The 26,069-nt window shown below is 33.5% G+C and overlaps 1 protein-coding gene across 9 annotated transcripts in view; it reads right to left on the bottom strand.

The window, feature by feature from the left end:
• LOC119840283 (dual 3',5'-cyclic-AMP and -GMP phosphodiesterase 11) overlaps positions 1-26,069 on the bottom strand; it is a 162,215-nt gene that overhangs the window by 10,202 nt on the left and 125,944 nt on the right. For all 9 annotated transcript variants that reach the window (XM_038366821.1, XM_038366830.1, XM_038366822.1 and 6 more), the window contains 4 exons: positions 21,808-21,958; positions 13,081-13,188; positions 12,159-12,407; positions 1,001-1,159 (listed from right to left, as the gene is read on the bottom strand). In XM_038366821.1, coding sequence (XP_038222749.1) covers positions 1,001-1,159; positions 12,159-12,407; positions 13,081-13,188; positions 21,808-21,958 — 667 coding nt within the window. The remainder of the gene's footprint in view (positions 1-1,000; positions 1,160-12,158; positions 12,408-13,080; positions 13,189-21,807; positions 21,959-26,069) is intronic.

The following is a 26,069-nucleotide window of genomic DNA, read 5'->3' as shown; positions in this document are numbered from 1 at the left end:
GATTAGCCTTTAAGCCCCCTCTTAGCATATTGCTTCATCTTTTTCAAGCTTCATTTATAAAGCCGTGCTATTTAGCGATTTGATAATATAAGCAGTATTGATTTTATATATATAAATATATATGCGGTTTTACATATATGTGGTTTCGCTTGCGTAGTCAAAGGAATCCCCTATGGAAATACGATGTTTTACTGCGGTAAAAAGTATCCTATGTCCATGTTTACCCTCATATATATCCTCAGACACAAAAAAATTAATCATACAATCACTCCGTCGTGACGTGACGAAGAGACAAAGAAACAAACAGACACCCTTGCGCATTTATAATATAAGTAAGGAACTCATTAAGAGACCTCTTTTAGAGTACTACTAATACTGGTATACTTACTGTAAAGTCACAGTATTTATTTAATAACATTTTACACGTTTTCACTTTCCTTAATATTAATATAATTTTATTTGACACACAACTCATTGATTCTAAAACTACACACAAAACAGTGATAAAAATATTAAACGTTTAATTTTATAAAGTAATGATGCACTTAATATTTTAATGTACAATTAGTTAATAAAATTAAATATTATATTCAGGTAGGTAAGGTACCTGCCTTATCATCACACAGGCTGTTCTGTATAATACTACTCATATCTAGGCTAAATATTTCCTAAATAAGCAAAAAAAGGGACGCGTGGATTTTGTGCAAACATATCCATCGTTATCCCGAATGTAAAACTGACGCACGACAAAATATTTTATTTCTAACTGTGTGTAATAAATTTTACTTTCAGATCAAGTTTCACACCTATCAAAATAATTATTTTTATCGAAAAACAAGTTGTCAGAAATGGACCAAATTTAAATAAGACCAAGGAAAGGATCAGCTTTTAAATAAAAAAAAAACTTGGGCGCGAAGACTTGTACCTTACAAATGGAGTCACTTTCGCATGTATAATATTAGTAGGAATTATTGGTATCTAGTAGGTATAAATTCCTTACCTCCCCAGTAGTAGCGACGTAGCCCGTGATACCAATGTTAATAGGAAATCTGCTCTCATAGGGCGACGTCCTTGGCGTTCCAGGTTCGGCATCATCGCCCGCCTCCAGGTCGAACACTCGGGAGAAACTGCCCTTGGACGCTTCGTGTACCAACAGCACCTGGAAATTGGTAAATTTCCCATTGATACGATGACTAGATTGTGTATGAATACTTGGTTATTTTTTTGAAGACCAAAATAACCCCTTAGGTTTTATATATTATATCACATATATATAAATGTGAATCTCTCAAATGTATTGCTAAGCGATAAACTCGAAAACGAGTTGATTAATTAGGCAATTTATTTTTATGTTTTTTGTTAAGGTGCAAGGAAGGTTCCTATGGAGAAAAAAAAAACGTCACACGGGTGAAGCCGGAACGGACTGCTAGTTAATTAAAAACATAAAATATCTTGACGAATAAATGTGATGGGAAACGATGAGTCTCTTTTAAAATACATATCATTGAATTAGTGATGTAAGACCAGAAAGGCGAAGATGATAAATATCAAAAATCAAATAGTTAACAAGTATTTTAGATATGATTAATAAATACATTTTGATTGGCAGTAATTTGCATACAAATATCGCTGCAAGGTTAACAAAATTAAGATGCAAATGAGCCATAAAGCTATGTAAATATTTGATCTGAAGCAACTGCATTTACATGTAAATATAGTAATCAAAGATAAACGTGCTACCATTCGAATAAATGCTAACAGTTTTCATTTAAGTAAATTACTAGTAAATTACTATGAAACTGACAAAATAGTCCTATTTAGAAATAAAAATATACATATTATATATTTTTTATACATTTAGAAATAAAAGTATACATATTATATATTTTTTATACATTCCTTATATCTATTGTGACCTTGGTCTATTTATATTGCGTGTAAAATTGTCTACGCAACTTATTAGTAGCTGTTCTGTTCAAAAGAAATTTTAGTGTTTTTAACGTCAAAAACGTCTTTATGAAATTAAGTTTGAAATGTGTAATTTTCTTTATTAAAATACACAGAGCAGAAAATAAACTGCACTCAGGAGCTAAGATGCAACGAAGAAATGATCAAACAACAGAAAATTAATTAAACGTGAGTGCAATGAAAGATAACTACAGAACCTTACAGCGAAGTTACTTTTAAAATTACAGATACTGCAACAACGCTAGTATTTGAGGAAATATTACATACATTAAGAGAAACACGTTTAAATGACAGAATTTAATAAATTGCCTCGCTTGCAGAGTATACATACTCTGTAAAATTTCTTAATCCTGGTGATCTTAATATTAAATTAATAGGATTTTATGATAAACTCATCAACTTATCATATCTTGATAAGCGTACAAAGTTTAAATATAATCTGTCCGCTGTCAGTGGGTCAAAATCGAGTCTAACAGAGACGGTTACATACAATAAACATACCGGAGAAGCTAGCAAGCGCGTGTTAATTACAAAACACGTTAAAAACTATCCAATCAGCAAAACGTATTAAAACAATCATCTTCGAAATTAGCTTATGCATTTTAATGTTCAACCGTACACAAAGGCTGAATTAAAATATGATATCACACTGCAAACAATATCAATTTGGGTCTCGAGGTAAATATATTTCGCTGGTATATATTGTCCAACGGACTGATTTGATCATGTACGCTCACTGAATTGTATAGTGCATCCGAGGGTAGTCGCCATTTTATGTGCGAAACTCACAATTGAAATTGTGCTGTTATGAATTACGATACAACTTTTATTCCATTTTAATGGTAATTGGTATAAATTAACTTTTATTTTAACTGCCGATGCTGAAATTCAATTAAAATTACGATGCAGAATCCGCGGTGTTTCACGTTTGGTTTCATCGCGAGACTGCTTTATTTTTTATTTGAACTGCATTTCGGGACATTCAAATAAAATGATTCTTTTGAAATTTCCCAATTAAAGTTACTCAAATAGCATAAGTAAATGAAAGGGCAATCAAAAATCTTTCGTTTTAATATTATTTTGGTCGTATCGATTGACAAAGTGAAGCAGCTTTTATGAAATACAATTTTTAGGGTTGCGTGCCCAAAAGGGTAAAACTGTACCCTATTACTAGCCTGTCCTGTATCTGTATGTCCGTCTGTCCGTCTAACTGTCTTTCTATTTGTCTGTTCATATGTCCGTCTATCACCAGGTTGTATCTCATGAACTGACTCAATGAGTCACGAAGTTGAAATTATCACAAATGATGTATATACAATGTGCTACCGTTACAAAATCAAATTATAAAAAAATGAAGGCGTTAAGCAACGTTTAGCTCTTAGGCTTATTTGTACCGAAGCCTTTGTGTTACGAGTTCGATTCACACTTGACTGATTTTTTTATTGATTCTATGGAATTTTAGTATTTCTCGCAAGGAAATAATAAAATAATGTTCCGTCGCAATGTCTTCTTAGAACAAAATAATGACATCACCGATTTCGACTAGTCGCCGGTCCATGGCAACGAGAATAGATTCTCCATTAAAGGGATTTTTTCATCCTTCTACATTGTTATTACGCGATTAAATTTTTCTTGGAGAGGCTCCAATAAATGTTTCTTGAGAATGATGTTTACCTTCTTGAACGGATTTACGTCATATGCCATGGTATCATAACATTTATATTATTGTTCTACTGAGAGGCTGACGAATCTTTGCCATGTGATAGTGTAATCATATTGAGATTAGAATAACGGTGAAAATATAACTCATAGAAAAAATAGAATTCATTGTATATAATATTGTTATGTTTTCTTTAACCGCCGTTCCCAAAAATGAAGTCTCTTTTTATACCATGAGCTGGTGGTTGGCCTGATGATAAGCGAACACCACCGCCCATGTACATTCGAGGTAGCGCCTCTACAAATGCGCTGCCCGCTTGGGATAAGGAAAGGATTGACGACTGGAAAGAAGGTATGGAGTGGGAAGCGTGAGGAAAAGGAAACGGGCTTCTGGTTCTCAATTCGACTGTTTTTTTTTTCGGGATTTGATACTCGGCGACTCAATGGGTTTTCAATCGATTGGCGTGATTCTATTTTTTTTTAATACGAATTTTTTGTCAATTCCAGAATTGTCGGTGACCTGTTTTGTAGAAAAGAATAATTGCTTTAATACCTCAAGGACTCGGTGGTATAATAAAGCCTCTTTAATTACCGGTAAGGAAAAAATATATGAGGCAGCGTAAGCACATTGTATTCACTAGGGGTTAATAAATATCGACTTCACCCCGAGCACGGAGAGGTGTAATTTATTTATTTTCACATAATATATTATACAACTTTTGCAATGTTTTGCTATATGTGTTAATATAAAAAAGGTGGTAATATTCTTTTTTATTCCGAAGGCGAATAAGTTAGCTATAATGCACTTGATCAGTCTGTCAAATATCTAAAATAGCATGCCAGTAGGTACGAATAACGACATTTTATTTATAGGATAGTTGCGAGGCGATGTCACATGCAATTGTCACTACACTTTGTGAGCTGTAACCTACATTTCTAAACTGCTTACGAAGACAGTTTCGAAGGCTTTCAAGCAACAATTGAATGAAGCTACTTCAACGTAAACGAAAATGCATAATGTAGCGAGCCGTTCAAGGATTCGAAAATAAATTGTTAAGATGCGTCTGCAACGCGGATATTAAGATGCGATAGCAGGTGGCAAGCTTCACACGGTGAGCTTTTCTTAAGGATTGTATTGTTAAAATCTAGCATATATCTTACCTTTAAAGAAATCTTATGACTATCTTATGACTTTATCAAAAAAACTCTGAGAGATCGAATTTGAGAAATTATTTAATTTTGATTATGTGAGTTATTGATAACTTATGCGTTTCGTAATAGATGTAATTTATAATACCTACTGTAGGGACAATGTATTTTCTAAATGTAATTATACTTCTATATACCTAAGTGTGTGTGTGTGTGTGTGTGTGTGTGTGTGTATGTGTGCCTAAGTGTGCCACCACATTAGTCAGTCGAGTATAAACCTAGTTTACGCGAACACGTGTACCCTTTTATTGACATATAAATTCCCTTAGACATCGTCTTTATTTTGCTATAATTATCTCAGATTTAGCTTTTACCTATAATCAATATAGTATATATTGTATATATAGCATTCTTTTATGCAAGCTATTTTATGGAAGCGGTAAAATACGAAAAATTGTTCTCGTAAGCCGCAAAAAGAACGAGTATCAGCTTCCCACGAAAATATTAAAATAAAGAAGCAGAGAAATAAAATTAAAAACAAATGGTTGTCAACATTATAAATTCAGGAAGAGAGGCCGCGCATAAAGCATAAAATTAACAGTACCTACGCGCTTTCCACGCTTAAGCCATACAATTTCCCGCGGGACTGCTTTCCGGCTTTAAAAACGACTAACATTTAATTTTCATATTACCGACGAATTAATTTAAAATACATGTTTTCGAATTTCATTTTCGCTTTTTTATGAAAGCTCAGAGTTTAGGCAAAGTCTCTTATATTTTAACGTTTAAAGTTTTGTAGGTTACACAATTTATCGATCATGCCTCGCGGTAGTTTTTCTCTTATTTAAAGTGAAAATTGTTACTATTAAATATAAGCTACGCTGTGTGTATCGGCTTTTCGACTTATGTTCACTTAAAATACTTCAAAATTAATTCAGCGCGTTTGAAAAAAAACGTTTTATAGATATAATATACTAGTACATGGTATTTTTTTCAAACATTTGAAAATCACTTAATATTTCGAAAACAAAAAAAAGAAATGCGTGAAATTAAAAAATGCGTGCACTTAATTCGGAACGCACGATTGAGATTGGATTGAGGTAGGTTAGCACGCACGTATATCAGGCACATTATAATTGCATTACACATACAGAACAGGTCATATTTCAAATGGCTAAAAGCATTAAGGCTAAAATTGTGTGAAAGTTTCTCAACCTTCATAGGAAATAATTTTTGACCGTATCTCTTGCTATGTTATGCTCTATACTCATGAAAATCGATTACATGCGCCTTTAAACCATTACGATATACTTTTACGATCTATATGCCAACGATATATTGACGAACAAAATAAAGCTATTGTCGATGACATACAGTTTACATTATGCAATCCATAAACCGATTGACCGAGATATTCGATGCCCGGTATCGAATAGCGTCATTGTCTCGAATGTTCACCACCGATACCTAATCATCTGCCGATCTTATTTACATAACACAGGAAAGAGATCATTTCAGTCGCGGTACATTACTTTTTAGTACAGTGACGTCCATGTTACGCAAATATCTACGTTTTAATGTGAAGTGCTTATTGATTATATCAGATATGACGACTTATATATTGAAGAATAGTTAAGAGCTGAGCATACTGCGTCAGTACATATATTAGTTTTAGGTATTTACGAAGGACGCTATAGTGCATACTGGGTTTATGGACTTGCATATAATATAAATTCTAATAAGACTCCTCAGACTTCTGTAACACATTGAAAACGATATTATTGTATGACTTAACGATGTCTTCAAGCTCTTTAGAATAGAAATAAAAAAAATGATGTCGCTATCGCAATTTCTATAATTCATCGAGTTCCAAGTTAGGCGTACTCAACATATTAACAAAAGTCGAGCGGAATTTTCATAATGTAATCACGTGTTTTATACAAAATTCCAATTTACCTTTCTTATGAAAATCGTAAAGGCAGATTTCTATACCTTTACCGTTGACATTTTGCAAGATTTATAATGAAAAGTGAAGCCTTATGAGATTACTTTGTCGTCCGTCTTTCCTTAGAGACCCCTTTTTCTCTCTGCGACAGGTATTGAGTTAAAATTAATATTAAAACAGAGGCAGACTGTATTTCAAGAAAAGCATGAAGCAATAAATGATTGTACATTTCTCTTATTTACATTTTAATTCGTACATTAACGTTATTTTCATCACCAGGTATGACGTTGGATGTTCACCTCAATATATGCTTGTTATTTAAGAGTTGACTCGATGGATTCCATATGTCTGAAAACGTCAGACCCATATAATTTTGGCGCTTTCTTTCCAATTGAAAGGGTGACGACGATATTAACGACGTATGAAAAAAAGACATAATTGTGTTATATTAACCCGCTGTCCGGAGACGAATCTTTAGTTTCAGCCAAATGTTTGTTTCATATTCTACTGATATTTTAAAATATTTCAAGTATTCTTTAATATATTTTGTTTACATTTTTCACAAATATAAGCAAAATACTTGTATACAATTCTTTGGAATGTATCAACTCTTTAGATACGAACATCTATACAAATAAATGCATAAATGCGAATGTAACTCAGTCTGCCTGCCTTTCTCTACATCATGTCTAAATCACTGAACCGATTTATTTTGAACAAGGATCATTTGAGACTTGAGAAATTTTATTCCGGAACTTCAACAGAAACGAGAACAATATGGGCAAAACTGTTTATACTTTTCATTAAAACGCGAGCGAAGCCGCGGCCGTAAAGCTAGTGTTATATAATACCCTTAGTTATGGCTAAAGCGCATTTATTATGACGACAGTGAAAAGTAGGTATGGCTAGGTGCGTCACGCTTACGCTAATTAAGTTCATAGAAAAGGGACTCATATAAATATTCATGCAACGATTAAACGATATCAAATCGTGCCCTATTTATAAGCCAATTATTTCCTCGAACAGTTAATAAGACATTTATAATTTACAAGGAAGCATTCGATGGTTTAGTATTTATTAACAATGCATCTTTAAAGCACCACAGTTATATGAACAAATTATATAGCCATACATACCTACACGGAAAGGGGTTTCGATAATTGTGTTGTATAACGTAATCAATGTTATCGTAGAAGTATAAAATTGCAAACTTAATATAATATTTACAACCTTTGACGTAAAGAAGAACGTCAATGGTTTATCGGACTTTTCTGGAATTCCAGAGGAGTTTTTTTTTTAATTTATTTGGTATCCTCCATCACTCAGTGCATTTTAATAGGAAACTTTCAAATTTGAAATCTACAGAATTTAAAAATATCAATAAAATATAAAAACTATTAACTCATAACGATTTATAACATATCAACAACATTTCAAAACAATGAAACATGTCAAGTGGAACTTATAAACTTCAACAGACCGGGATGGCGTCGCGGCATCAAAAACCTACAACCGCGAACAAAGCATTCGAAATAAGTGCTCATTATATAAAAACCTTTATTTTCAGCGCGTTTCGGTCGTATATCTCAATTCGGAAACATTGGCGGTGTTCCAATAATCCAATACAATGTTGTATAGTTATTCTTCAATGGGTATCAGCCAAGAACTGGGGAGATAGTAGCGGGCAACTTAAGGAATTAGTTTTTCGTACATCGTATAGTGCAGATATGTGAAAGAATACAAAGGAAATGATTTTATTACTATTCCCTAGTAACTTTCGATGGAGACAATTGCTGGCAAAGTATTTACATACATAGCTTTTCTGTATAAATGTATTGGATGTAACCTTTTACGTAATTTACTAGTTTATCATATACAGAATATGACTTTATGAAAGAGAGAATTGTTTGAACAATTAAAACGCTATAGAAGTGGGTGTGTTGTTTATTTTATTGTTCATTGCTGCAACGCGTTTTGCCAAATCCTTGACACGGCTTATTTTTAGGGTTCCGTACTCGAACGTGAAATGGAACGCTATTATAATACTCGCTTTACGTCTGTCTTTATGTGTGTATATCTGTCTGTCTGTCTTTTCGTCCCTCCCGATGCTGTAGCTCAGAACATGTTAGACAGATTAAATTTTCAGAAATGATGTGTTTCTGTTGCTTTTTTTGACTTATATGTACGGAACCCTTAGTGAATCAAGTCCGACTCAAACTCGACCGATTTTTCAACACTGCATCGGAAAAAACAACAAACGTAATTTCTCGCTACTAAACAAACAACCGAGTTACAATTCGCAACACACAATGTAGAGTATAATTTAAATATTGACAGTCATCTCATTGTAGACCGACTCCGAGTTGCCGACAAATATTAATTAGCATTCAGTTGTTTGTACGATAATCGCGATAAGGCCGACATCGGCGCCACCTCAGGCCGACGCCTAGTCACTACAACACTAGTTATTACAAGTTCCATTAAATAGAATTTACCGGCGACGGATAGTCGGGGTGATACTGCGAATTAAGCTTAGTTTACATGTGCCCAAACACGCCTGGGCGTCATTAAAAACGTATTACTTAGAGTTAACTTAGTAAGACGTGTTTGCTATACTACCGATATTAACGTGTGTATTGATCTGGTTAGTAACACGTAAAATCTAAGAAAACAGTATTACAAAGCAGATGAAAATAACGTCAAATGATAAGGCATAATTGTGAACTACAATTTGAACTTGAAAAACGCCCCGGCTTTGCTTGTGGTACATACCTGTATACATAAAACTTGGTCACGTACATGTACAATTAATTGTAAATGATATTTTGATACCGATCTAATGGTTCCTGAGTTAATCGCATTCGAACCAACTAACTCTTTAGATTTACATAACTATTAGAATCGATACGTCTGAAATTAATTATTTCATCAATTAATTACATTTGTAGAAAACCAATCGCGATGATAATAAGCATGCAAATTGATTTTACAAATTTCTTATGAAAAAAGAATCACACGATCGAAATGGTAATTTCTTATATGTATGGTTTTCTAAATTTATTTTCTTTTTTAGGCAACAAGTAGTCAACTGTATGTACTCAATTTCGTTACATTTTTCACTCAAAATTCATTAATGGATACATCATTAATCAATCAATCAATCACAATTTATGTATACGAAAAGTTATTGTAAACATACCTAGGTCATGAGAAAATAACAGTTTTTATTACTTACATTTATTTTTAACATTAGACGCTCGTCCCGACTCCGCCCGGTTATCAAGATTCCAGTTTTATCCCAAGGGAGCATTTAATCGGGATCCTATCACCCAAGTCAGCTGATACCCTGTCTGAATTGGTATACAGACAGGGGACAGGGTATACAGACAGAGAATTTCATCAAAATCCCGTCAGTAACTTCAGTGCGCTTGACGGACTAACATCCAAAGAAACATATTTTCACATTTACTATATCAGTGTGATTATTTCACCTAAGCTATTTATGCAATCGTATATTTAAAAGCTAAACCAAATCTCATATAGCTGTTTGTTTATCTGTGACTAATGTAAACTAGGCTTTAATGATATCTTCGCAGCCGCGGGCGGTTTGCACTCACAGGTATTGCTATTTGCCTTCCTCACAATTACAATTATAGACTATCTATTCAGGTAATGTTTGAAACTGGCGATAATTTGCCTTCAGTGTTTATCTGATTGCGATTATATCGGAGGCATAATTGCACTTCGTTTTGTGCCTGTAGTTAAATATTAATATCTAGAACTCGCAGTCCGCTGCGGCTTCGCCCGTGGTACATGTATAGCCTATCGCACTCGGGGATCACATTCCTATCGAACGGTGAAAGAATATTTGACATCGGTCCAGTAGCGTTTGAGAATAGCGCATTCAAACAAACAACCTCTTCAGTTTCAATTATATATTATATTAAAATAATTGGTACCTATAGATTAATACATGTATATATATATAAAAGAAAGTGGTATTAGTTACACTATTTATAACTCAAGAACGCATTAACCGATTTGGCTGAAAATCTCTGCAGAGGTAGCTTAGGACCAGGGATACGGACATAGGAAAGTTTTAATTCCGAAAATCGCACGGGAACGGGAACATGCGAGTAAAACCCCGGCCCTATCTTCCCTGCGTCTACGCGGTCAAAGCCGCAGGCCGAAAGTTAGTAAGGGTATAAAAACATTAATTCCACTAAAACTATGAATACATAATTGATAAAAACGTATGTTTAAAATCAGTATTACTTGTTATATGTTAATCGTGAGCGCGATTTTTAATTTATTAGCAATTTGTAAACGTAAAAAAAAAACAAAATTAAAAATTTAAATTGTATTACGTAGAACACGTGTATTGTCGCTTTAGAATTTTGGTTAGAAATACAAATTTCGCAATCCGAAGATGTATCGATATACAGACGAACTTAAGCTATAGAGAGACGATAGTCAAATCGTTATGAAGATGATACTACACCATGTATATACATAGATATACATCTAATACTAACAAACGAGATTACGTATGCTTTTAAGCTTGAAATTGAATTGTTTCCAACCGAAACTCGACTGTTTTCTAAACAATCCACACCGTTGTTGGCTTGTTTTGATATTCATTTTCATTTCGCTGTTTGTGATCGAATGTTTTGTTCGCATTTTTTACGTGAGCGGCGGGCGGCAGCTTTATCAGAAATTTGATTGCTTTTTTGTTAGTCGAAAACAAACGACGCCTGAACACATGTAGGTTTTTGATAATGTTATTCATATAAAACTGTTGAATATTAAATCAACTATTGAATGTGTAACGAGGTAATATTATTGCTGCGTTATTTCAGTTTCAAAGTGTTATACCTTGCGACATATATAAATGATTTCCTTTCTTAGTGTTATTAACTATGTAAGAACACATAATAAAACAATTCACATACAATATATCTTAGATTTTAACGAGATAAGCGTCAATGTATTACGTATAATGTTAGTAATATCCTTTAACCTTTTACAGTCCGAAGGATACTGTGCATAATTTAATAAGAAATCACCTTGCCATTAAATTCTTACTTTCTCACGGCTACCATTATAAGTTTAATCTTAGTGTGATTTATATTATAGAGAAAACGTAAACAAAATGAATTCCATCATATTCGTCCCGCTTTTTTTAGAATCACTGAACGGAAAAAAATAATTTCGTAAAAATACTTTTCATTATTTTATTGTAATGTTCACACATATTCTATAAAACTATTATTCAAAACAGAAAATAAAAGAGACCAGAAAAGGTAAAGGTAAAAATTGGCCAAAATAAATATGAGAATTTTCATTCAACAAAACGCTAATTTTAGTATCTCAGGACAATTAGGGAAAATGTTCCTAAAAACACGCCAATAACTAAATGTCTCCATATATCACTAACCTGTACCCTCTGACACCGTATCAAGCTCTGCGTGTGCGTCAGTATCCGCAGCACCATGTGCTCTATCGTGCTCTGCTCCTCGAAGACCATCCTCGCGAGGTCCAGCAGCACTTGGTTCCTCTTCACCTCCAGCTGGGACCTTTCGTACAGTTGCGCGTTCCTTAGGCCAATGCCGCAGAACTGGAGATATGAGGCGAACACCTTCTCATCGGTCGACGTGAACGGACCATCATTTTGTTTGTTTATCACCTGAAATATTATTTATTGTCTATATCCAATGCATGTTCAAGCTGTATATAATTTTATGGATGGAAATTATAATGATAATGATACATGCGCAAAGCCGCCTAGGCCGCCAGTCTTTTATCTCGAGACAGTTTAAAAAGTTTTTAAATGGGTACATAAATATGTATTTATTTAGATAAAATATAGATAGATACATATTAATAGCCGCTGAAATCATTTAGGCAAAGTAATTTAAACTTTTACTCGTAATATAATAGCTTTCCTCTCGAGTTTCCGAACTCAAAGTTTAATTTTGATATTATAATAAAATATAAGATTAGAAACTTATATTGCTGCGATGACTTTATCAAAATTTACAAAGTGATGAAATAAATAGCGACCTACATTATTATGAACCCTTTGATTGTTTTTATTAGATTGCTTAACACTATGATACATTTGGGAAATGTTCATATAACGTATGAAAGTTTATTTTTAATTCTTTATAACTGTGTACTCCGTGGCACCACACACGTTTCTAATTGCTTTATTATTAATTTTAAAGTAATAAATGTCTCACGTATAATAATTATTTTGTTCTTGCAACTTGACCTACTTTTATAACCTAAGACGTATTAAATTATAATACCACACTAGCTTTTCGGCAGAACGTTAGTCTGAAACGACATGATCTCACCTGTGCCACGCCAATGACCTCCCCGTTGATATCCTTGATTGGCATGCAGAGCAGCGACCGGGTCTTGTAGCCCGTCTGCTGGTCGATGTCGTGGTTAAACCTTTCGTCCTACAACAACATTAGTATACAATTATAGTAGGTACTGAAAATGCTAGCATATGTCGCATCATTTGCGAATTACCTTTTCAACTCAAAAAAGGTATGAGGTTTTCAAAGCGACTGTACTTTTGCTACTTTAGAATATGTTTTTTTTTACTTGAAAGCTGGTGCTTTTCGAGTAGTCGAGACTTGGAGTAGTAGTAGAGTTGTTTAAGTCTTATTCTGACAATTTGGAGGTAGTTTTAAGACTCGAATCCGATACCTAATAGTACTAAATCTTGTAAAACTCATCATGAATTAACTGTGCATTGTGCAGACATCCCACATATCATTTTATTGTATGAATTCTGTGTGATGTGTGTGGAGAAACTAGGACAAAAATGTTAAGAATAATAAAGAATATAGTTTCACACAAGAATCGGAATTATCGTGTTTATTGTGTTGTGTTCTGCTAAGATTAACGAATAGAATAAGTTTTGTATTAACTAAGTTATAAGAGGTACTTCATACCACGTACAGTGAAGCATTGTCTTTACGATCCTTTACTTTGATTGTCTGTCTAACACAAATTTGAAAAGGGGTATATAAATGAAGACCTTGTGTCTTATTGGCTGTGTTTAAATAATATTCACAGTCTTATTTATCCACTGGCTAACCAATTAATTAAATTTTAAAAGGACAACAAGGCTCGTTACGAAAAATGTATCAGTGACACATCCGCCCCTTAAAGTAAGGCGGCACAGAATTTTCTCGGCCCATTTTTTGTGAACAACTAATGATTAATAAATATTAATAATTTCATAATCCCTATTTATTGATGATATGATTTTGAAGCTTATCCAACGCCCATTCGTAACGAATGAAACTTCAATTAAATATCACCACGTATAACGTTAAAACGAATAAGACGAAGTGGGAGGACTAATTAATTTCCTCCGTTACTTGCTCAGGGGAGCTTGAAAGGTAACAAGACGGCAGAAGCGACCACAAACCGCACGCCTACATCACACACGTTCACTAATTGATCTTTCAGCTTACAACAACTGAAAATTGACTCTTTGATCTTTTAGTGCGTAGTGGGACTTGTACCTACATACATTTTCGTTCTCAACTAAGTGCCTGAGTCTAATAGGATTAATTTGGAAGACAAAATGTAAGTCTAACATTTACAAACCTCTGTTCAAACATTGGGAATACGAAGGATAAATTTAGGTAATTTAATATTCATATTGTAACGTCGAACACAGAATTCTTGACACGGTTCAAAAAATTTCAATGAGAAAATATACATACCCTATTAATTAGAAATTTTGAATTATTAATACCAATATTATAAATGCGAACGTGTGCTTGTTGGTTTGTCTTTCATTCACGTCGCTACGGAGCGTTTCTATTTATATATTTATATATGATTTGTATCTAGAGATAGTTAAGAGGCTACAGAGTGACATAAGCTATTTTTTACCGCATTGAAACATCTCATTTCCACGGAAATTTTCATTGAATGGGCGGGCGAAAAGATGGTAATAAATATAATTAATTTATCTAACTTGTACTTACTGAGTACAAAATAAAACGTCGTATCAAGATTTTTTCCACTTTCAATCCCTTTAAAATCCCAGCTATAGAATTGAAAAGTTCGATAAAACGATCTAAATATATTGCTTTGACTCTTCTATTTATTTTTACTAACTGTGATTCTCTTATTTATGGTCCCGAGCGGTTTGGATTTCTATTTAAATTCCGCGCATTTGTATACCATTAGTATCTTCATAAAACTGCAATATTTAATCCGTTTATATCCAACCATTTCAAAATACTATCAAAGCTCTGCCTTAAAGTATATTACATTAATGAAAATAGTTAGATATGATTACGTTTTTCTTTATTCTTATCCAGAGTTAAATTTACATAGAAATAACGAAATGAAAATAGATTAAAAAAAATATTATTAATAATTGTCACTGTAAGGATTTTAGTAAAACCGATGTGAATGGCGTGTATAAAATTTAGTCAGAATGCTTGCATTCTGAAGAATTTCGTACATTCGGAATTAATCAATAGATTTAAAAAATATATATTCACTTAGCTTTTTTATGTTCTTGTTATTTTATTTACAAGTTCATAAAAGAGATAGCATTATAATAATGATGCCAATCAACAATTTATAAATATAGATATAGGTGGACATATCAAATGGTCACAATTGCATAATACAAAAGCTATAAATTATATTATCAGTTGCTATAACTGACAGGAGTTGGAAGACATCCAAATACGGTATTAAAATTTACGATTATAAGCTAACGCTGGCGAACAAAATCTTTAGATTCATACTGCACATAAATTATAGTTGAACGTCATATCACATGATATACATTTGGTAGTTAGCATTTTGTGGCGAATCATATGGCTTCTAGCCAAAGACGGAATTACGTTGTATTCTATACATGCCTAGGGTGAAGATTCTTATGAAACGATTCCAACTGCAAACTCAAACATTCAACTCAAATTATACGTATATCATACATGTGTATTGCGCGTTGTGTACACGTACGTGTATATAAAATTAATATTATTGAAAATAACATCTTTATAATAAAACATTTGAAAGTGACAGCGAAGGTATACATCACTAACTAGCGCTTTCTCATACAAACTGAAATAGAACATGATCATTCAGAAAAACATTAAAATAGTTTATATGACTAAAAAAGGTTTGAGTTTGAAATAAGTGCACCAATAAAAATAATCTAAAGCTAAATGTGTTGTAAACAAAGTTGTTGAACGCTCTCCGATACAAGTCGTGGTGATTTATCTAAGTTTTATACGCGCGAACGTATATCAGATAGATAAACTTTGATAATAAAACATAAAACACCTTATTGCTTTTCATATCAACGTGGATTTTTTTCAAAGTTCAAACACTCTGCCCGTAATAACCTTGATTATGGAGATATCAAGCGCAAATTGACTGACAGAGTTCCATTAAGATAACGCATTTTCAAAATCCAATGCAAACAATAATAATGTATTGTCATGCATAACTCACGATAAAATTAAAAGCATTTGAAGACTGACCCATTAAAAATTAAGGTCAAGTACGTTGTAGTAAAAACACTTTATGTCAACAAGTGTAGTCGTCATTTGATGAAAGCCACGCATGTAGGCGTTAAAAATAATGTTTCTAGCGAGGAATAAAAATGAAGAACATATAAATCGAAACGATAACGACACCAATAATGTCAAATCAGAAATAATATAAATAATTACTAAGCTTTCTTTAATCTAATGATAGAATATCGTAAAAAATACAAAGAATATATGTTAAAATTTCGCACACAAACCATTCAAGTAATGAAGCTACGACATTGACATCACGAATGACTCGAATAGTGGGTTCATCCGTCTTCAAGTTAAATTACAGCAGATAATTTTGCATACAAATGTTTAAGCTCAAGCGATGAAAGAGTCAAAGAACTTTACGAGGAAAATATTTTACAAAAGATTCTACTGCGACCCGATAAAAAATATCCACGGCGAGATTCGATTGCACTATATAGTTCCTCGGGGGAGGAATTTTTTTACCTCTCTGTATAAGTTAAAGCTACTCAAATTTACAGGCATTTTAATATCGGATGAACGTGAAATTTTACATAATGTTCAAGATTTCTGTTTCTTGAAAACATAAAAGAAACGGTTGGAATAAAACATGTGTCGCATGCAAAACAGCATGTATTTGCTTCTTGGCCAAATCGAGGTCTTTACGAAATCATATGGCGCATTTTTCATTTATATTTCTGAGCTTTATTTGTTTGACATTTCGTATTTCGTTACGTAAATTGTATAATTTTAAAAAATGTCCTTCCAAAATTATTTTCTTTAACCGTTTTTTTTTTATGAGATTACAATTTAACATTATCTCTACTGAACAGTTTCCTGGTAAGCATTAATTTCAAAGCGACGGCAACGTGACGCGACGTGTAATTTTCGACAATTGCCTACTTATTAGCAAAATTGCACGCATTATACAAAACGATCTTTTTACATTCTTTTGATACCAATAAATCATTAAGAATTATTCGATGGCATACCATTGTTATCAGCTTTTAAAGAATGAATTTAAGAAATGTTTTCTTCCATAATTTAAGTATATCATTATGGTAATTTCTATTGTGTATTGTTATACCTGTTTCAATAGATTTTTAAATTTATTATGTCCATTAAAGTTTCCAAATAGATATTTGCATTATAATGTATGAATTCATAATATTGGACAAATTCTTAATCTCTGTCTTAAGTCTTATCCGACGTTTCTTTCAATGTTCCAAATGAACTTGATCTGAAGAAGGCAGAAGATAGCATATAATTCAAATATTATACGTTTCTACATTAGGTCCACCTTAACATAACTTTTATTGCAAGTCGAACGACTCGAGCAACCAAAACAGGCTTTTGTTCGTGTATTATTTAGAAAACCGTTCTAATGGCTGTTAAATACTTAAGCACAAGTTCAGTTCGCACAATATATTGGTGTAAATGGAACGATGAATTAATCCCAAGTAAGACTGACCTTGAGTACAACAAGCCGCAATTGGCCACTTACATGAGTCAACCGCACTACGGCGCCAGTGAACGAGAACGCCTTATAGGAACGTGTTATCAGTAAAATGATGAACACATTATGTTAAATCACCTCAACTCTATTTATTTCATGATTAGCATAAGTTAAATTGCGGTAAATGTATGCCGTATTTTATGTTAAGCCCAGTGATAAGGGCTCTGGTATCTATTTCTGGCATGTCGCAAGCGCAGGGTTCATCCGTACTTATAAATGCGAAAGTTTGTTGCTTTTCTTTCACGTCGTAAAAGCTCGATTTTATAATACGATTTTTGTGTCTGGAGATATTTAGAAGGCAGTATCTACTAGTATAACATTTAACTCCCATGGATAACTCCTTCGACTACGCGGGAAAGCCAGTTTTCCACAAAATATAACTTGCAGTTAGCCGCAGTATTGTAATTATTTGTCTATTACAAGTTAATGTCTTATGACGAAAACTGTGAGAACGGATTGAGAACATTATTAACTGAAATGCTTATATTAATAAAATATTCTGGCGCCTTTGTTCGCCTTCTTCGATACCTAACATACATTACACAATCCAGAAAACAGTGTATCTCTTGAAATATTCTGTATACAATATTATATGGTTATAATTCTCCGCTCTCGTCTTTATTTGATCGCACAATTCGATCAAACGTGACGTTAGCAAGGCCTCGCGATCGCTAACACAAACCCGAGATATTTATAGTTGCGTAACCGTGATGTGTTAGTCATTTATTATCAAGTTTAATATTACTTTCACTTTGTTTCCTATCCAATATAACCTCTATCGGGGAATTCATGAACTGGGAAGATTGATAGCACGCCATTTATCCTGAAGGCACCGCACGAATTATTCATGTCTGGTCGATCTCACGCCTCTAACTTTTGAAAACATAACGGCTTAGTTTCACATCCAATATGAGAAATAGGTTAGTGATTTTCGTTAAAAATATATTATATCCTACTCTTATTAAAATGCGAGAGATTGTAAGAATGTATGTTACTTATTCAGGCGAAAACCACTGAACGGATTTTGATGATACTGAGAAGTCATGTAGTCAAAACACATAAGTACACTAGTTACTTGCTTTTATCCGCGCGTTTTTTCGGGGCTAAAATTGCGAAGCACAGCTAGCGTAATATACAAACTATATCAGTTATATAGGACTAATTGAATAAAACTAATACTTCCGGATCCTGAACAATCTTATTCCTAGAAACATCGAGAAAAAAATGACAAACCACATCAATTACCGACCGCTCAGGGAAAAAATAAAGAGCCCAGTCAAATTAAGACGATGATGGATACCGTGTCAATTTTTTGCACGACGCGTTACTGAAATGTGCCTTTAGAATAATGGTTGGTGCTTTTAGCCCCAATACGAAGGTTGATGAATGGACTGTCTCCACAGAGCACAAAGTTGTTAAACAAAAACGAATTTTTTGTTCGTTTAATTAGCTTCATTTGTCATTCATAACAGAGGCTTGGATATAAAAAATAACGCTTTCGGACTCCTTTGGAATATCCTCTTTGCATTTACTATAATGTGCGAAATTGTTGTATTATTCTAATATTACAATATATATCTATGACTACATTTTGCACTTTGTTAAAAAAGATCCTGGAGAGATTTTAAGCCTCATATATTTTTCTTTCGCTACATATATGTAGATACATTATAAATGTTATTGTTTATTTTCAGCTACTAAATTAATGTGCTTCGATATCATATACAGATATACTAAAATACATTTCATTATAACTGAAGGTACTGTATACATTGTCTGAAAAATATCAAATTAAAATCATAATACACAAAACTTTAATGTCTGGATTATAACCACAACCATAATATCCATCTACTTAAAATTTTACTACATAATATGCCCGGTATAAACGCATATACGTATTTTAACTCCGGGATATCGTTAACCAGGTCAAGTTCTGTGGCTGTCCACATCAATAATATATGCGTATCGTGTTTGTACATAGCAAATTAATATTGTTAATTAATTACAGCCAAACAAACTACACTTCCAAATAATATAAACATCATTTCCTCCATGCACTCGAATTATATTTTATTTTCGTATTACTTATTATACTTTCCTCATCCGTTTTAATTGCATTAATATTATATATGTGGGTACTAGTGTCAACGGTAAATAATTTTAATTAATAAGTTTTCGCATAACATGTTTATGCTTTTTGAACGTAATAAACGTACGTTGAAATACTTTTCGACAAATTTGTCGTTTGCAGGCGAATTCTGTGAGTGTAATTGAAATTAATGTCTTCTGTCGGGTTGTGCTTTCGTTTATCGACCACAGACGTAGGTTGATAATTAATCTATATCCATATTAAAAGAACCTCGTCTTAGTAATCCACTTGTAACTTGAGGTTTATTCTTTATTAGATTTGTTTCCCGCTTTGATAGGTTAAACTTTTTTAAAAAATACAAAAAAACGACACGCGGAGCCGAGGCGAACAGCTTGAACAATTAACAGAATTAATTATAATCTACCAACAAGGCATATAGAACAATGAATAACAACCGTATTATAATAAGCGTTCATGAACTCAAAAAAATCTATTTTAAATGTAAAGTAAAACGAGAAGAAATTGTAAAACGGCTCGTTTAAACTTTAAAACCAAGCAAACTACCGCCTCCGTTAACATTTCGGTATCCCGCTTCAGAGTGCAATGAATGAATGAGCTGTTTTATTTTTCAACCTTTCCAGATTTTCTTTATGCACCTCTTAATTAGGAAAAAAAGTGCCTACTATCATAAAGAAGATTTCTCCCCGCTAGTCAACTTCATCGCAAATAAGAATTTTTTAATTGAATTTCATTCAGGAAATGCAACATAATCACGTTGATTCGCAGTTTGAAAAATAAATCACCGCTTTTTATTTAATTTCTCTTTGAAGGTCAAAGCAACTAGAACTGAATGTAACGAATTATTTCGTTTGCAGTATAAACATTTAGACTTCTCACTTTGACTTTGTAGCTTACACAATTTTAAAAGCGATATAAATTTATTAGTAAGACGATTATATGAATGCGGTTACCCCTATATGATAATTATAATACTTTTTTTTAATTAGATAGGCAGACGTTTGATATCATGTGATTCAATATTTCATTCAATATGGGAATAAAATCTAAAACGTCCATCATTTTCGCCTAACAAATCCACCACGAACTGTGAAAGACAATTTCTCTGTAGATCTTTAGTCTGGCATATTAAATTTAGCGCTGTAGCCATTCATCTTCACTGACTTATGCTCGCCTTACAATTTATGACCTATCTAGAGATAAGTATATAACCAAAAAGAAAAATGCGAGGTATAAGACCTCGACATTATTATTTATTCATTTCGAAGCACCTAAAATAATAGCTTGTGTCGTCAATAAGAAATTCCCATGTAAATGAGTTATATCTAATGCATCGAAAACAACGTAAAAATGTCTAAAGCCACTGATATATAGGTACTTAATGCAGATACTAAGCGCTTGCCCGGCTTCGTCCGGTTTGACTCAGAAAAAAAAATCCTAAATATATAATAAAATGGTTACTCGGTGTAGCTTTCTAATGTTGAAAAAATTTTATACCTTCGATTGGTATGAATTTATTCTTTTACTTATTTATTGGAAGATGTCTCAATTTTCTAACTAAGGAAAAGAATATAGGCTACCATATACTTAGTTGTCAAAGTATCACCTTCAGTTGTTTTATAGTGTAATATTGTATCTATTTATTCTAATTTCGGTAGGGATCACAATTTTCTTTTTAATTTTTAATATAGCATATGTTACCTAGAGATAATTTAACTTTCTAATGGTGAAAGACTTTCCAAATTTGTCAAGTGGTTTTTGAATTAAATTGTAACAAACTTAAAAAGAAAGAAACGAATCTTTGATCTTTGTAATATATGTTTAGACATAATCCGACTGTAATCGATTAGATTTTTAAATTTGTTGATATAGTGGCTATAAAGTAACGAATGAAGCAAACCTTATACGCATCCGGTATATTAACTGGCTCGCCGCTCTCAGCCACGTAGCCGACGATGCCGCTGCCCCAGGGAATCCGGATCTCTTCCAGCTGCTCCATCTGTTCTGGCGTCGACTTGGAGCACACGTCGAACAGCTTGGACACCAAACACCTGCGGACAACACCTAAATAATTACCTTCAGAGCTATCTTTGGTATGTGGAAAACGGAATAGCGACTACTTGGAGTTAGAGTCTGCTATGTTTAGTGTAGGTATATGTCGGAGCCAATTCGTTTCATAAACCGTTAAGAATCTAGGTTCTTTATTAATCGATGCCGTTAAAATTGTCCAAAGATTGCTTGCGATTATGGAAAATTAACATTTTGTAGTACATACAAATTTTACAATGCCTTCTCAGATATTTAATCTCATTTAATGTCTTATTTTTCAGTAAATTACAATCTATCGATGATTCACATCAGTAATTTGTAAAATGGGCATTCTATGCAATGTGTGAGGTTCGGTTTATTAAAAAAATACAAAGAAATAGCTGCGATGTATTCGCATTTTAGTATAACGAAAAGCAATGCGTTAAATAGCAAGCAAATGCTAGGGATGACGATTAACTAACGGATTTTACAAATCTTACGGTGACATACATATATTCAGTCGCATCGTTTAATACTTTTATTATAATATATAATAAACTAGCTGCACGCCCCGGCTTCGCCCGGGTAATCATTTATCGTAATTGATTATAATATAACCTATCCAATCTTTTAAGTTGGATCAAACTGTACATGGTGTGCAAATTTGATTAAAATCAGTTGAGTAGTTTAGGTGTCCATCGAAGACAAACAATGTGACATGTAATTTATATATATTAAGATTGTTAGTGCAGACCAGGTGGCCGACAACTGATTGTTCGATTCAAGTATCGCTGGAGCGAGCAAGTGTAGGCAGATCTACACAGTTTTGAAGCTAGCAACAACTGGCACGAGATATCGTCAGATAGAAAGAAATGGCGAGTTCTTTTGTCGGAAATCAAGACGGGTCGTCAATTAGTAAGGTAATACAGAACGAAACAATCTGTTCGTCAAACCTAATAGGTTATAGATAAAAAAAATCCATAAAATTTAAATTGATCAAGTAAGTTACAGTTAAATTTACACAATTCGTCCTCCTTCGAGTTTAAGTTAAACTTATTTCCATAACAAACGTTAACGAGATATGAGAAATACAAGGATAAAGAAAGGTAAGAAAAGATATGAAAATTAAGCCAAGTGTTTTCTGCGCATTATGAAATTAAAGTCGAGATTCTCCTAAGGATATGGAATACTTAATAGCCAATCATATTATAATCTGCCCGCGATGTAGCTAGACAGGCGCAAGACAAGAGTGTAATCGAATTCCTAATAGCCGCCAGTGGAATCTCACAATCGGCAAATAGCTGGGATAGATTTAATAAAATCGCCAAGATTGCGGGGCACCAATGGTAAGAACTAGGCAATATTTTGCAGTCGACTATTATCCAGTGGCGTAGCTAGGGGGACAAGGACCCTGGTGCATAGGGAAAGAATCGGGTCCTCCTCCCCTCTTTCCGCCTTCCTCCCCTCTTTCAAAGCAGAGGTTAGAGGGCCCCCTGAGCTCCGGGGCCCTGGTGCACTGCACCACCTGGCCCTATGATAGCTACGCCACTGCTATTATCTAGGAAAGACTGCAAATGTTCATGGGCGGTAGTGATCGCTTACCATCAGGCGAACCACCAGCTCTGTTCCCCGCTCGAATAAAAATATAATAAATGCCCATACCTAGTTAAAAAATATGCATTAATGATAGAATGAACTAATTTGTCTCATCCTTACTTTACAGAGCATACATAAATAAATTATTTAACCCTCACGATTCTAATCAGGATAATAAGACAAAAACTCTTAAAAATATTAAATATATCACAGACTCTTGATAAATGCACAAAGTTTCAATTAAATTTGTCCATTTAAATTATAAAAATGTGCGAAGCTAATAAAAGCGTGTTCAGGAAAAACAGTATATTTTACAAACAAAATAAGCATTTTCTAATTTCACTAAGGATTGATATACTCGTAATTTCAACTGATGAAATTATTTTTAAAATAATACAATAAATAGAAACCAAAAGCTAACGAACATAACCTTCTACTAATTTCTCACGACTGCCTCGTTGGCAATCTCGTGAAACATTATTATCCATTTAATATAGTTGTTTTTAAACGATTTGGAGAAAAGCCCGTTACGATTTAATTTTTGGATCTTTCGAAGTAAACGTCCCTAGAAATTATTTACATTTACATCAATTTTAGTGAGTTCTTTTGACTACTACACATCTAATCATGAAAGACAACAAAATTCACAAACCCGTGTCTATCTGAAATGTGATTGTCAGAAATTTTATGTTTTATATTTTTATTTTTTTATATGAAGGAAACAAACGTGAAAGCAATATCAAGCTTATTACCCTTGTTTTAAGGTACAAAACGTACCAAAAGTTACGGCCTAAGGTCGCTGCTGAATATCCAACAAAATAAATTCAATTTTAATTGTAGGAATTAAAGTCGTATTTTACAAAGCATCAAAAGTCCGGGCAGACTTATGGTGGTAAAATTACATCAAATTTCAAAAACTTTTCAGTAGTTTCGATGTTCGAACTGTTAAAATTTAATCAAGCCATAAAATAATAAATACTTGTGTTATTGCATATCTTCAAAAAAGATTGTTGCCTACATAAAAGTAGAATATTTTTTCTGAAAATCGCAGCTTATATATTTACAAAATCGTAACATAAATTACGACAACATGTCAAGGTTCACCCGAAAAAGAATGTCATAATTCCGCATGATAAAAAAGCTACAGGCAGATACGCAGGGTTTACGATAACTAGGTATCTTGTAACTGATGACGGTGCTTGGGAGTAAGATTTGTGGCGATTTGCGGCAGGGCTTCAGACATTATCCTTAGAATAATGACAGTGATCAATTTATTCCGTTCCTTGAAAATTGGCGTCCATTTTCAAGACTGCAGTCAATCATAATGGTCTGTTAAGTAAAATTACGCAACGGGATTCTGTGGTATTCAATTTCGTAGATAATGAATGAGACTGGTGCTGTATTGTGCACTCTAATTACAGTGTATTTTTACGTGAGCATTGGCGAAAAAGCCGGTGGTCCTGATAGTGAGCCACCCATGAACATTTGCAGAAGGAACGAAACACCCATGAACGTTTTGAGAATGAGCAAAAAGGAACGGGAAGGGTAAGGGAGGACATAGGCCTCTGGCTCCCCTAGTCATTGTAAAAATGCAGAAGCAGCTATTATGCTACGATTTCACGCAGATGTCTTCAGTGGTGGTATGGTACCATTATCGGTGCGAGCTGACTCAATCTATGCCGAAGCATGCGCGAATATTCAATAGAATGATTTTATTTGCAAACTATCATCATAAAGAATAAAACATTAATTAAAATGTTCATATTTCATAACTAGTGGTCAAGCAATGGTCAAAATTATGGGGGGAATCTTATTATAAACAAAAGCGGATATGAGTACCAAAAACGCACGTGTGGAATGCACGTGTGGATATCGAAATTCATAGCCTTATATTCATACCTACCGATACACGCAATTTTGGTAAAAAGGTTTACGGTTTCGTATAAAAAGATTTCCACTCATATATGCGACATAAGTTGCGATTATGTATACCTTGATCAACGTTGAAAACTACATATCTCTTCTTCTTATTTCTTTTTATTTTTTTTATGTAAGTATAGGTTATAATATTTAAAGGTAGAAAAAAAAAGAAAATAAATTAAACTATGAAATAATTAAACATATATAAAACTATGAAGAAACAATTTCGTTCTATTAAAATATCAGCGTATACAATATCACACTTTTGACTCGACCCTTCAAATCACTGGTTTCTCCCGACCGGGTTATCACAACAAAAACACTTTACAATTAACACCACGACAGCAACATACATATACAAATTGTCGCTCAATTTATATCAGCGTTGTTATCGCATCGATATCACCGAGAACATAATCGTCAAGACAACGCACACTCGTGTCATCTCCCAAATTCCCACATGTTCGTTCTGAGCGTGATTTCCTCAAAGGGGAGGCGCTCCCCACCCCACCCCTCGACCTTAACCTCCAAAGCCAATGAAGACATATCAGTCAATTCTGTAGTACGTAGGTGAAATTTCGAATGCCATTCTTCATTTGGATTCCATACGACGAATGT

This window comes from Zerene cesonia, chromosome 5, assembly GCF_012273895.1.
Source record: "Zerene cesonia ecotype Mississippi chromosome 5, Zerene_cesonia_1.1, whole genome shotgun sequence".
Taxonomy (NCBI): Eukaryota; Metazoa; Arthropoda; class Insecta; order Lepidoptera; family Pieridae; genus Zerene; species Zerene cesonia.
This window is presented reverse-complemented; position numbering and strand designations above follow the sequence as displayed.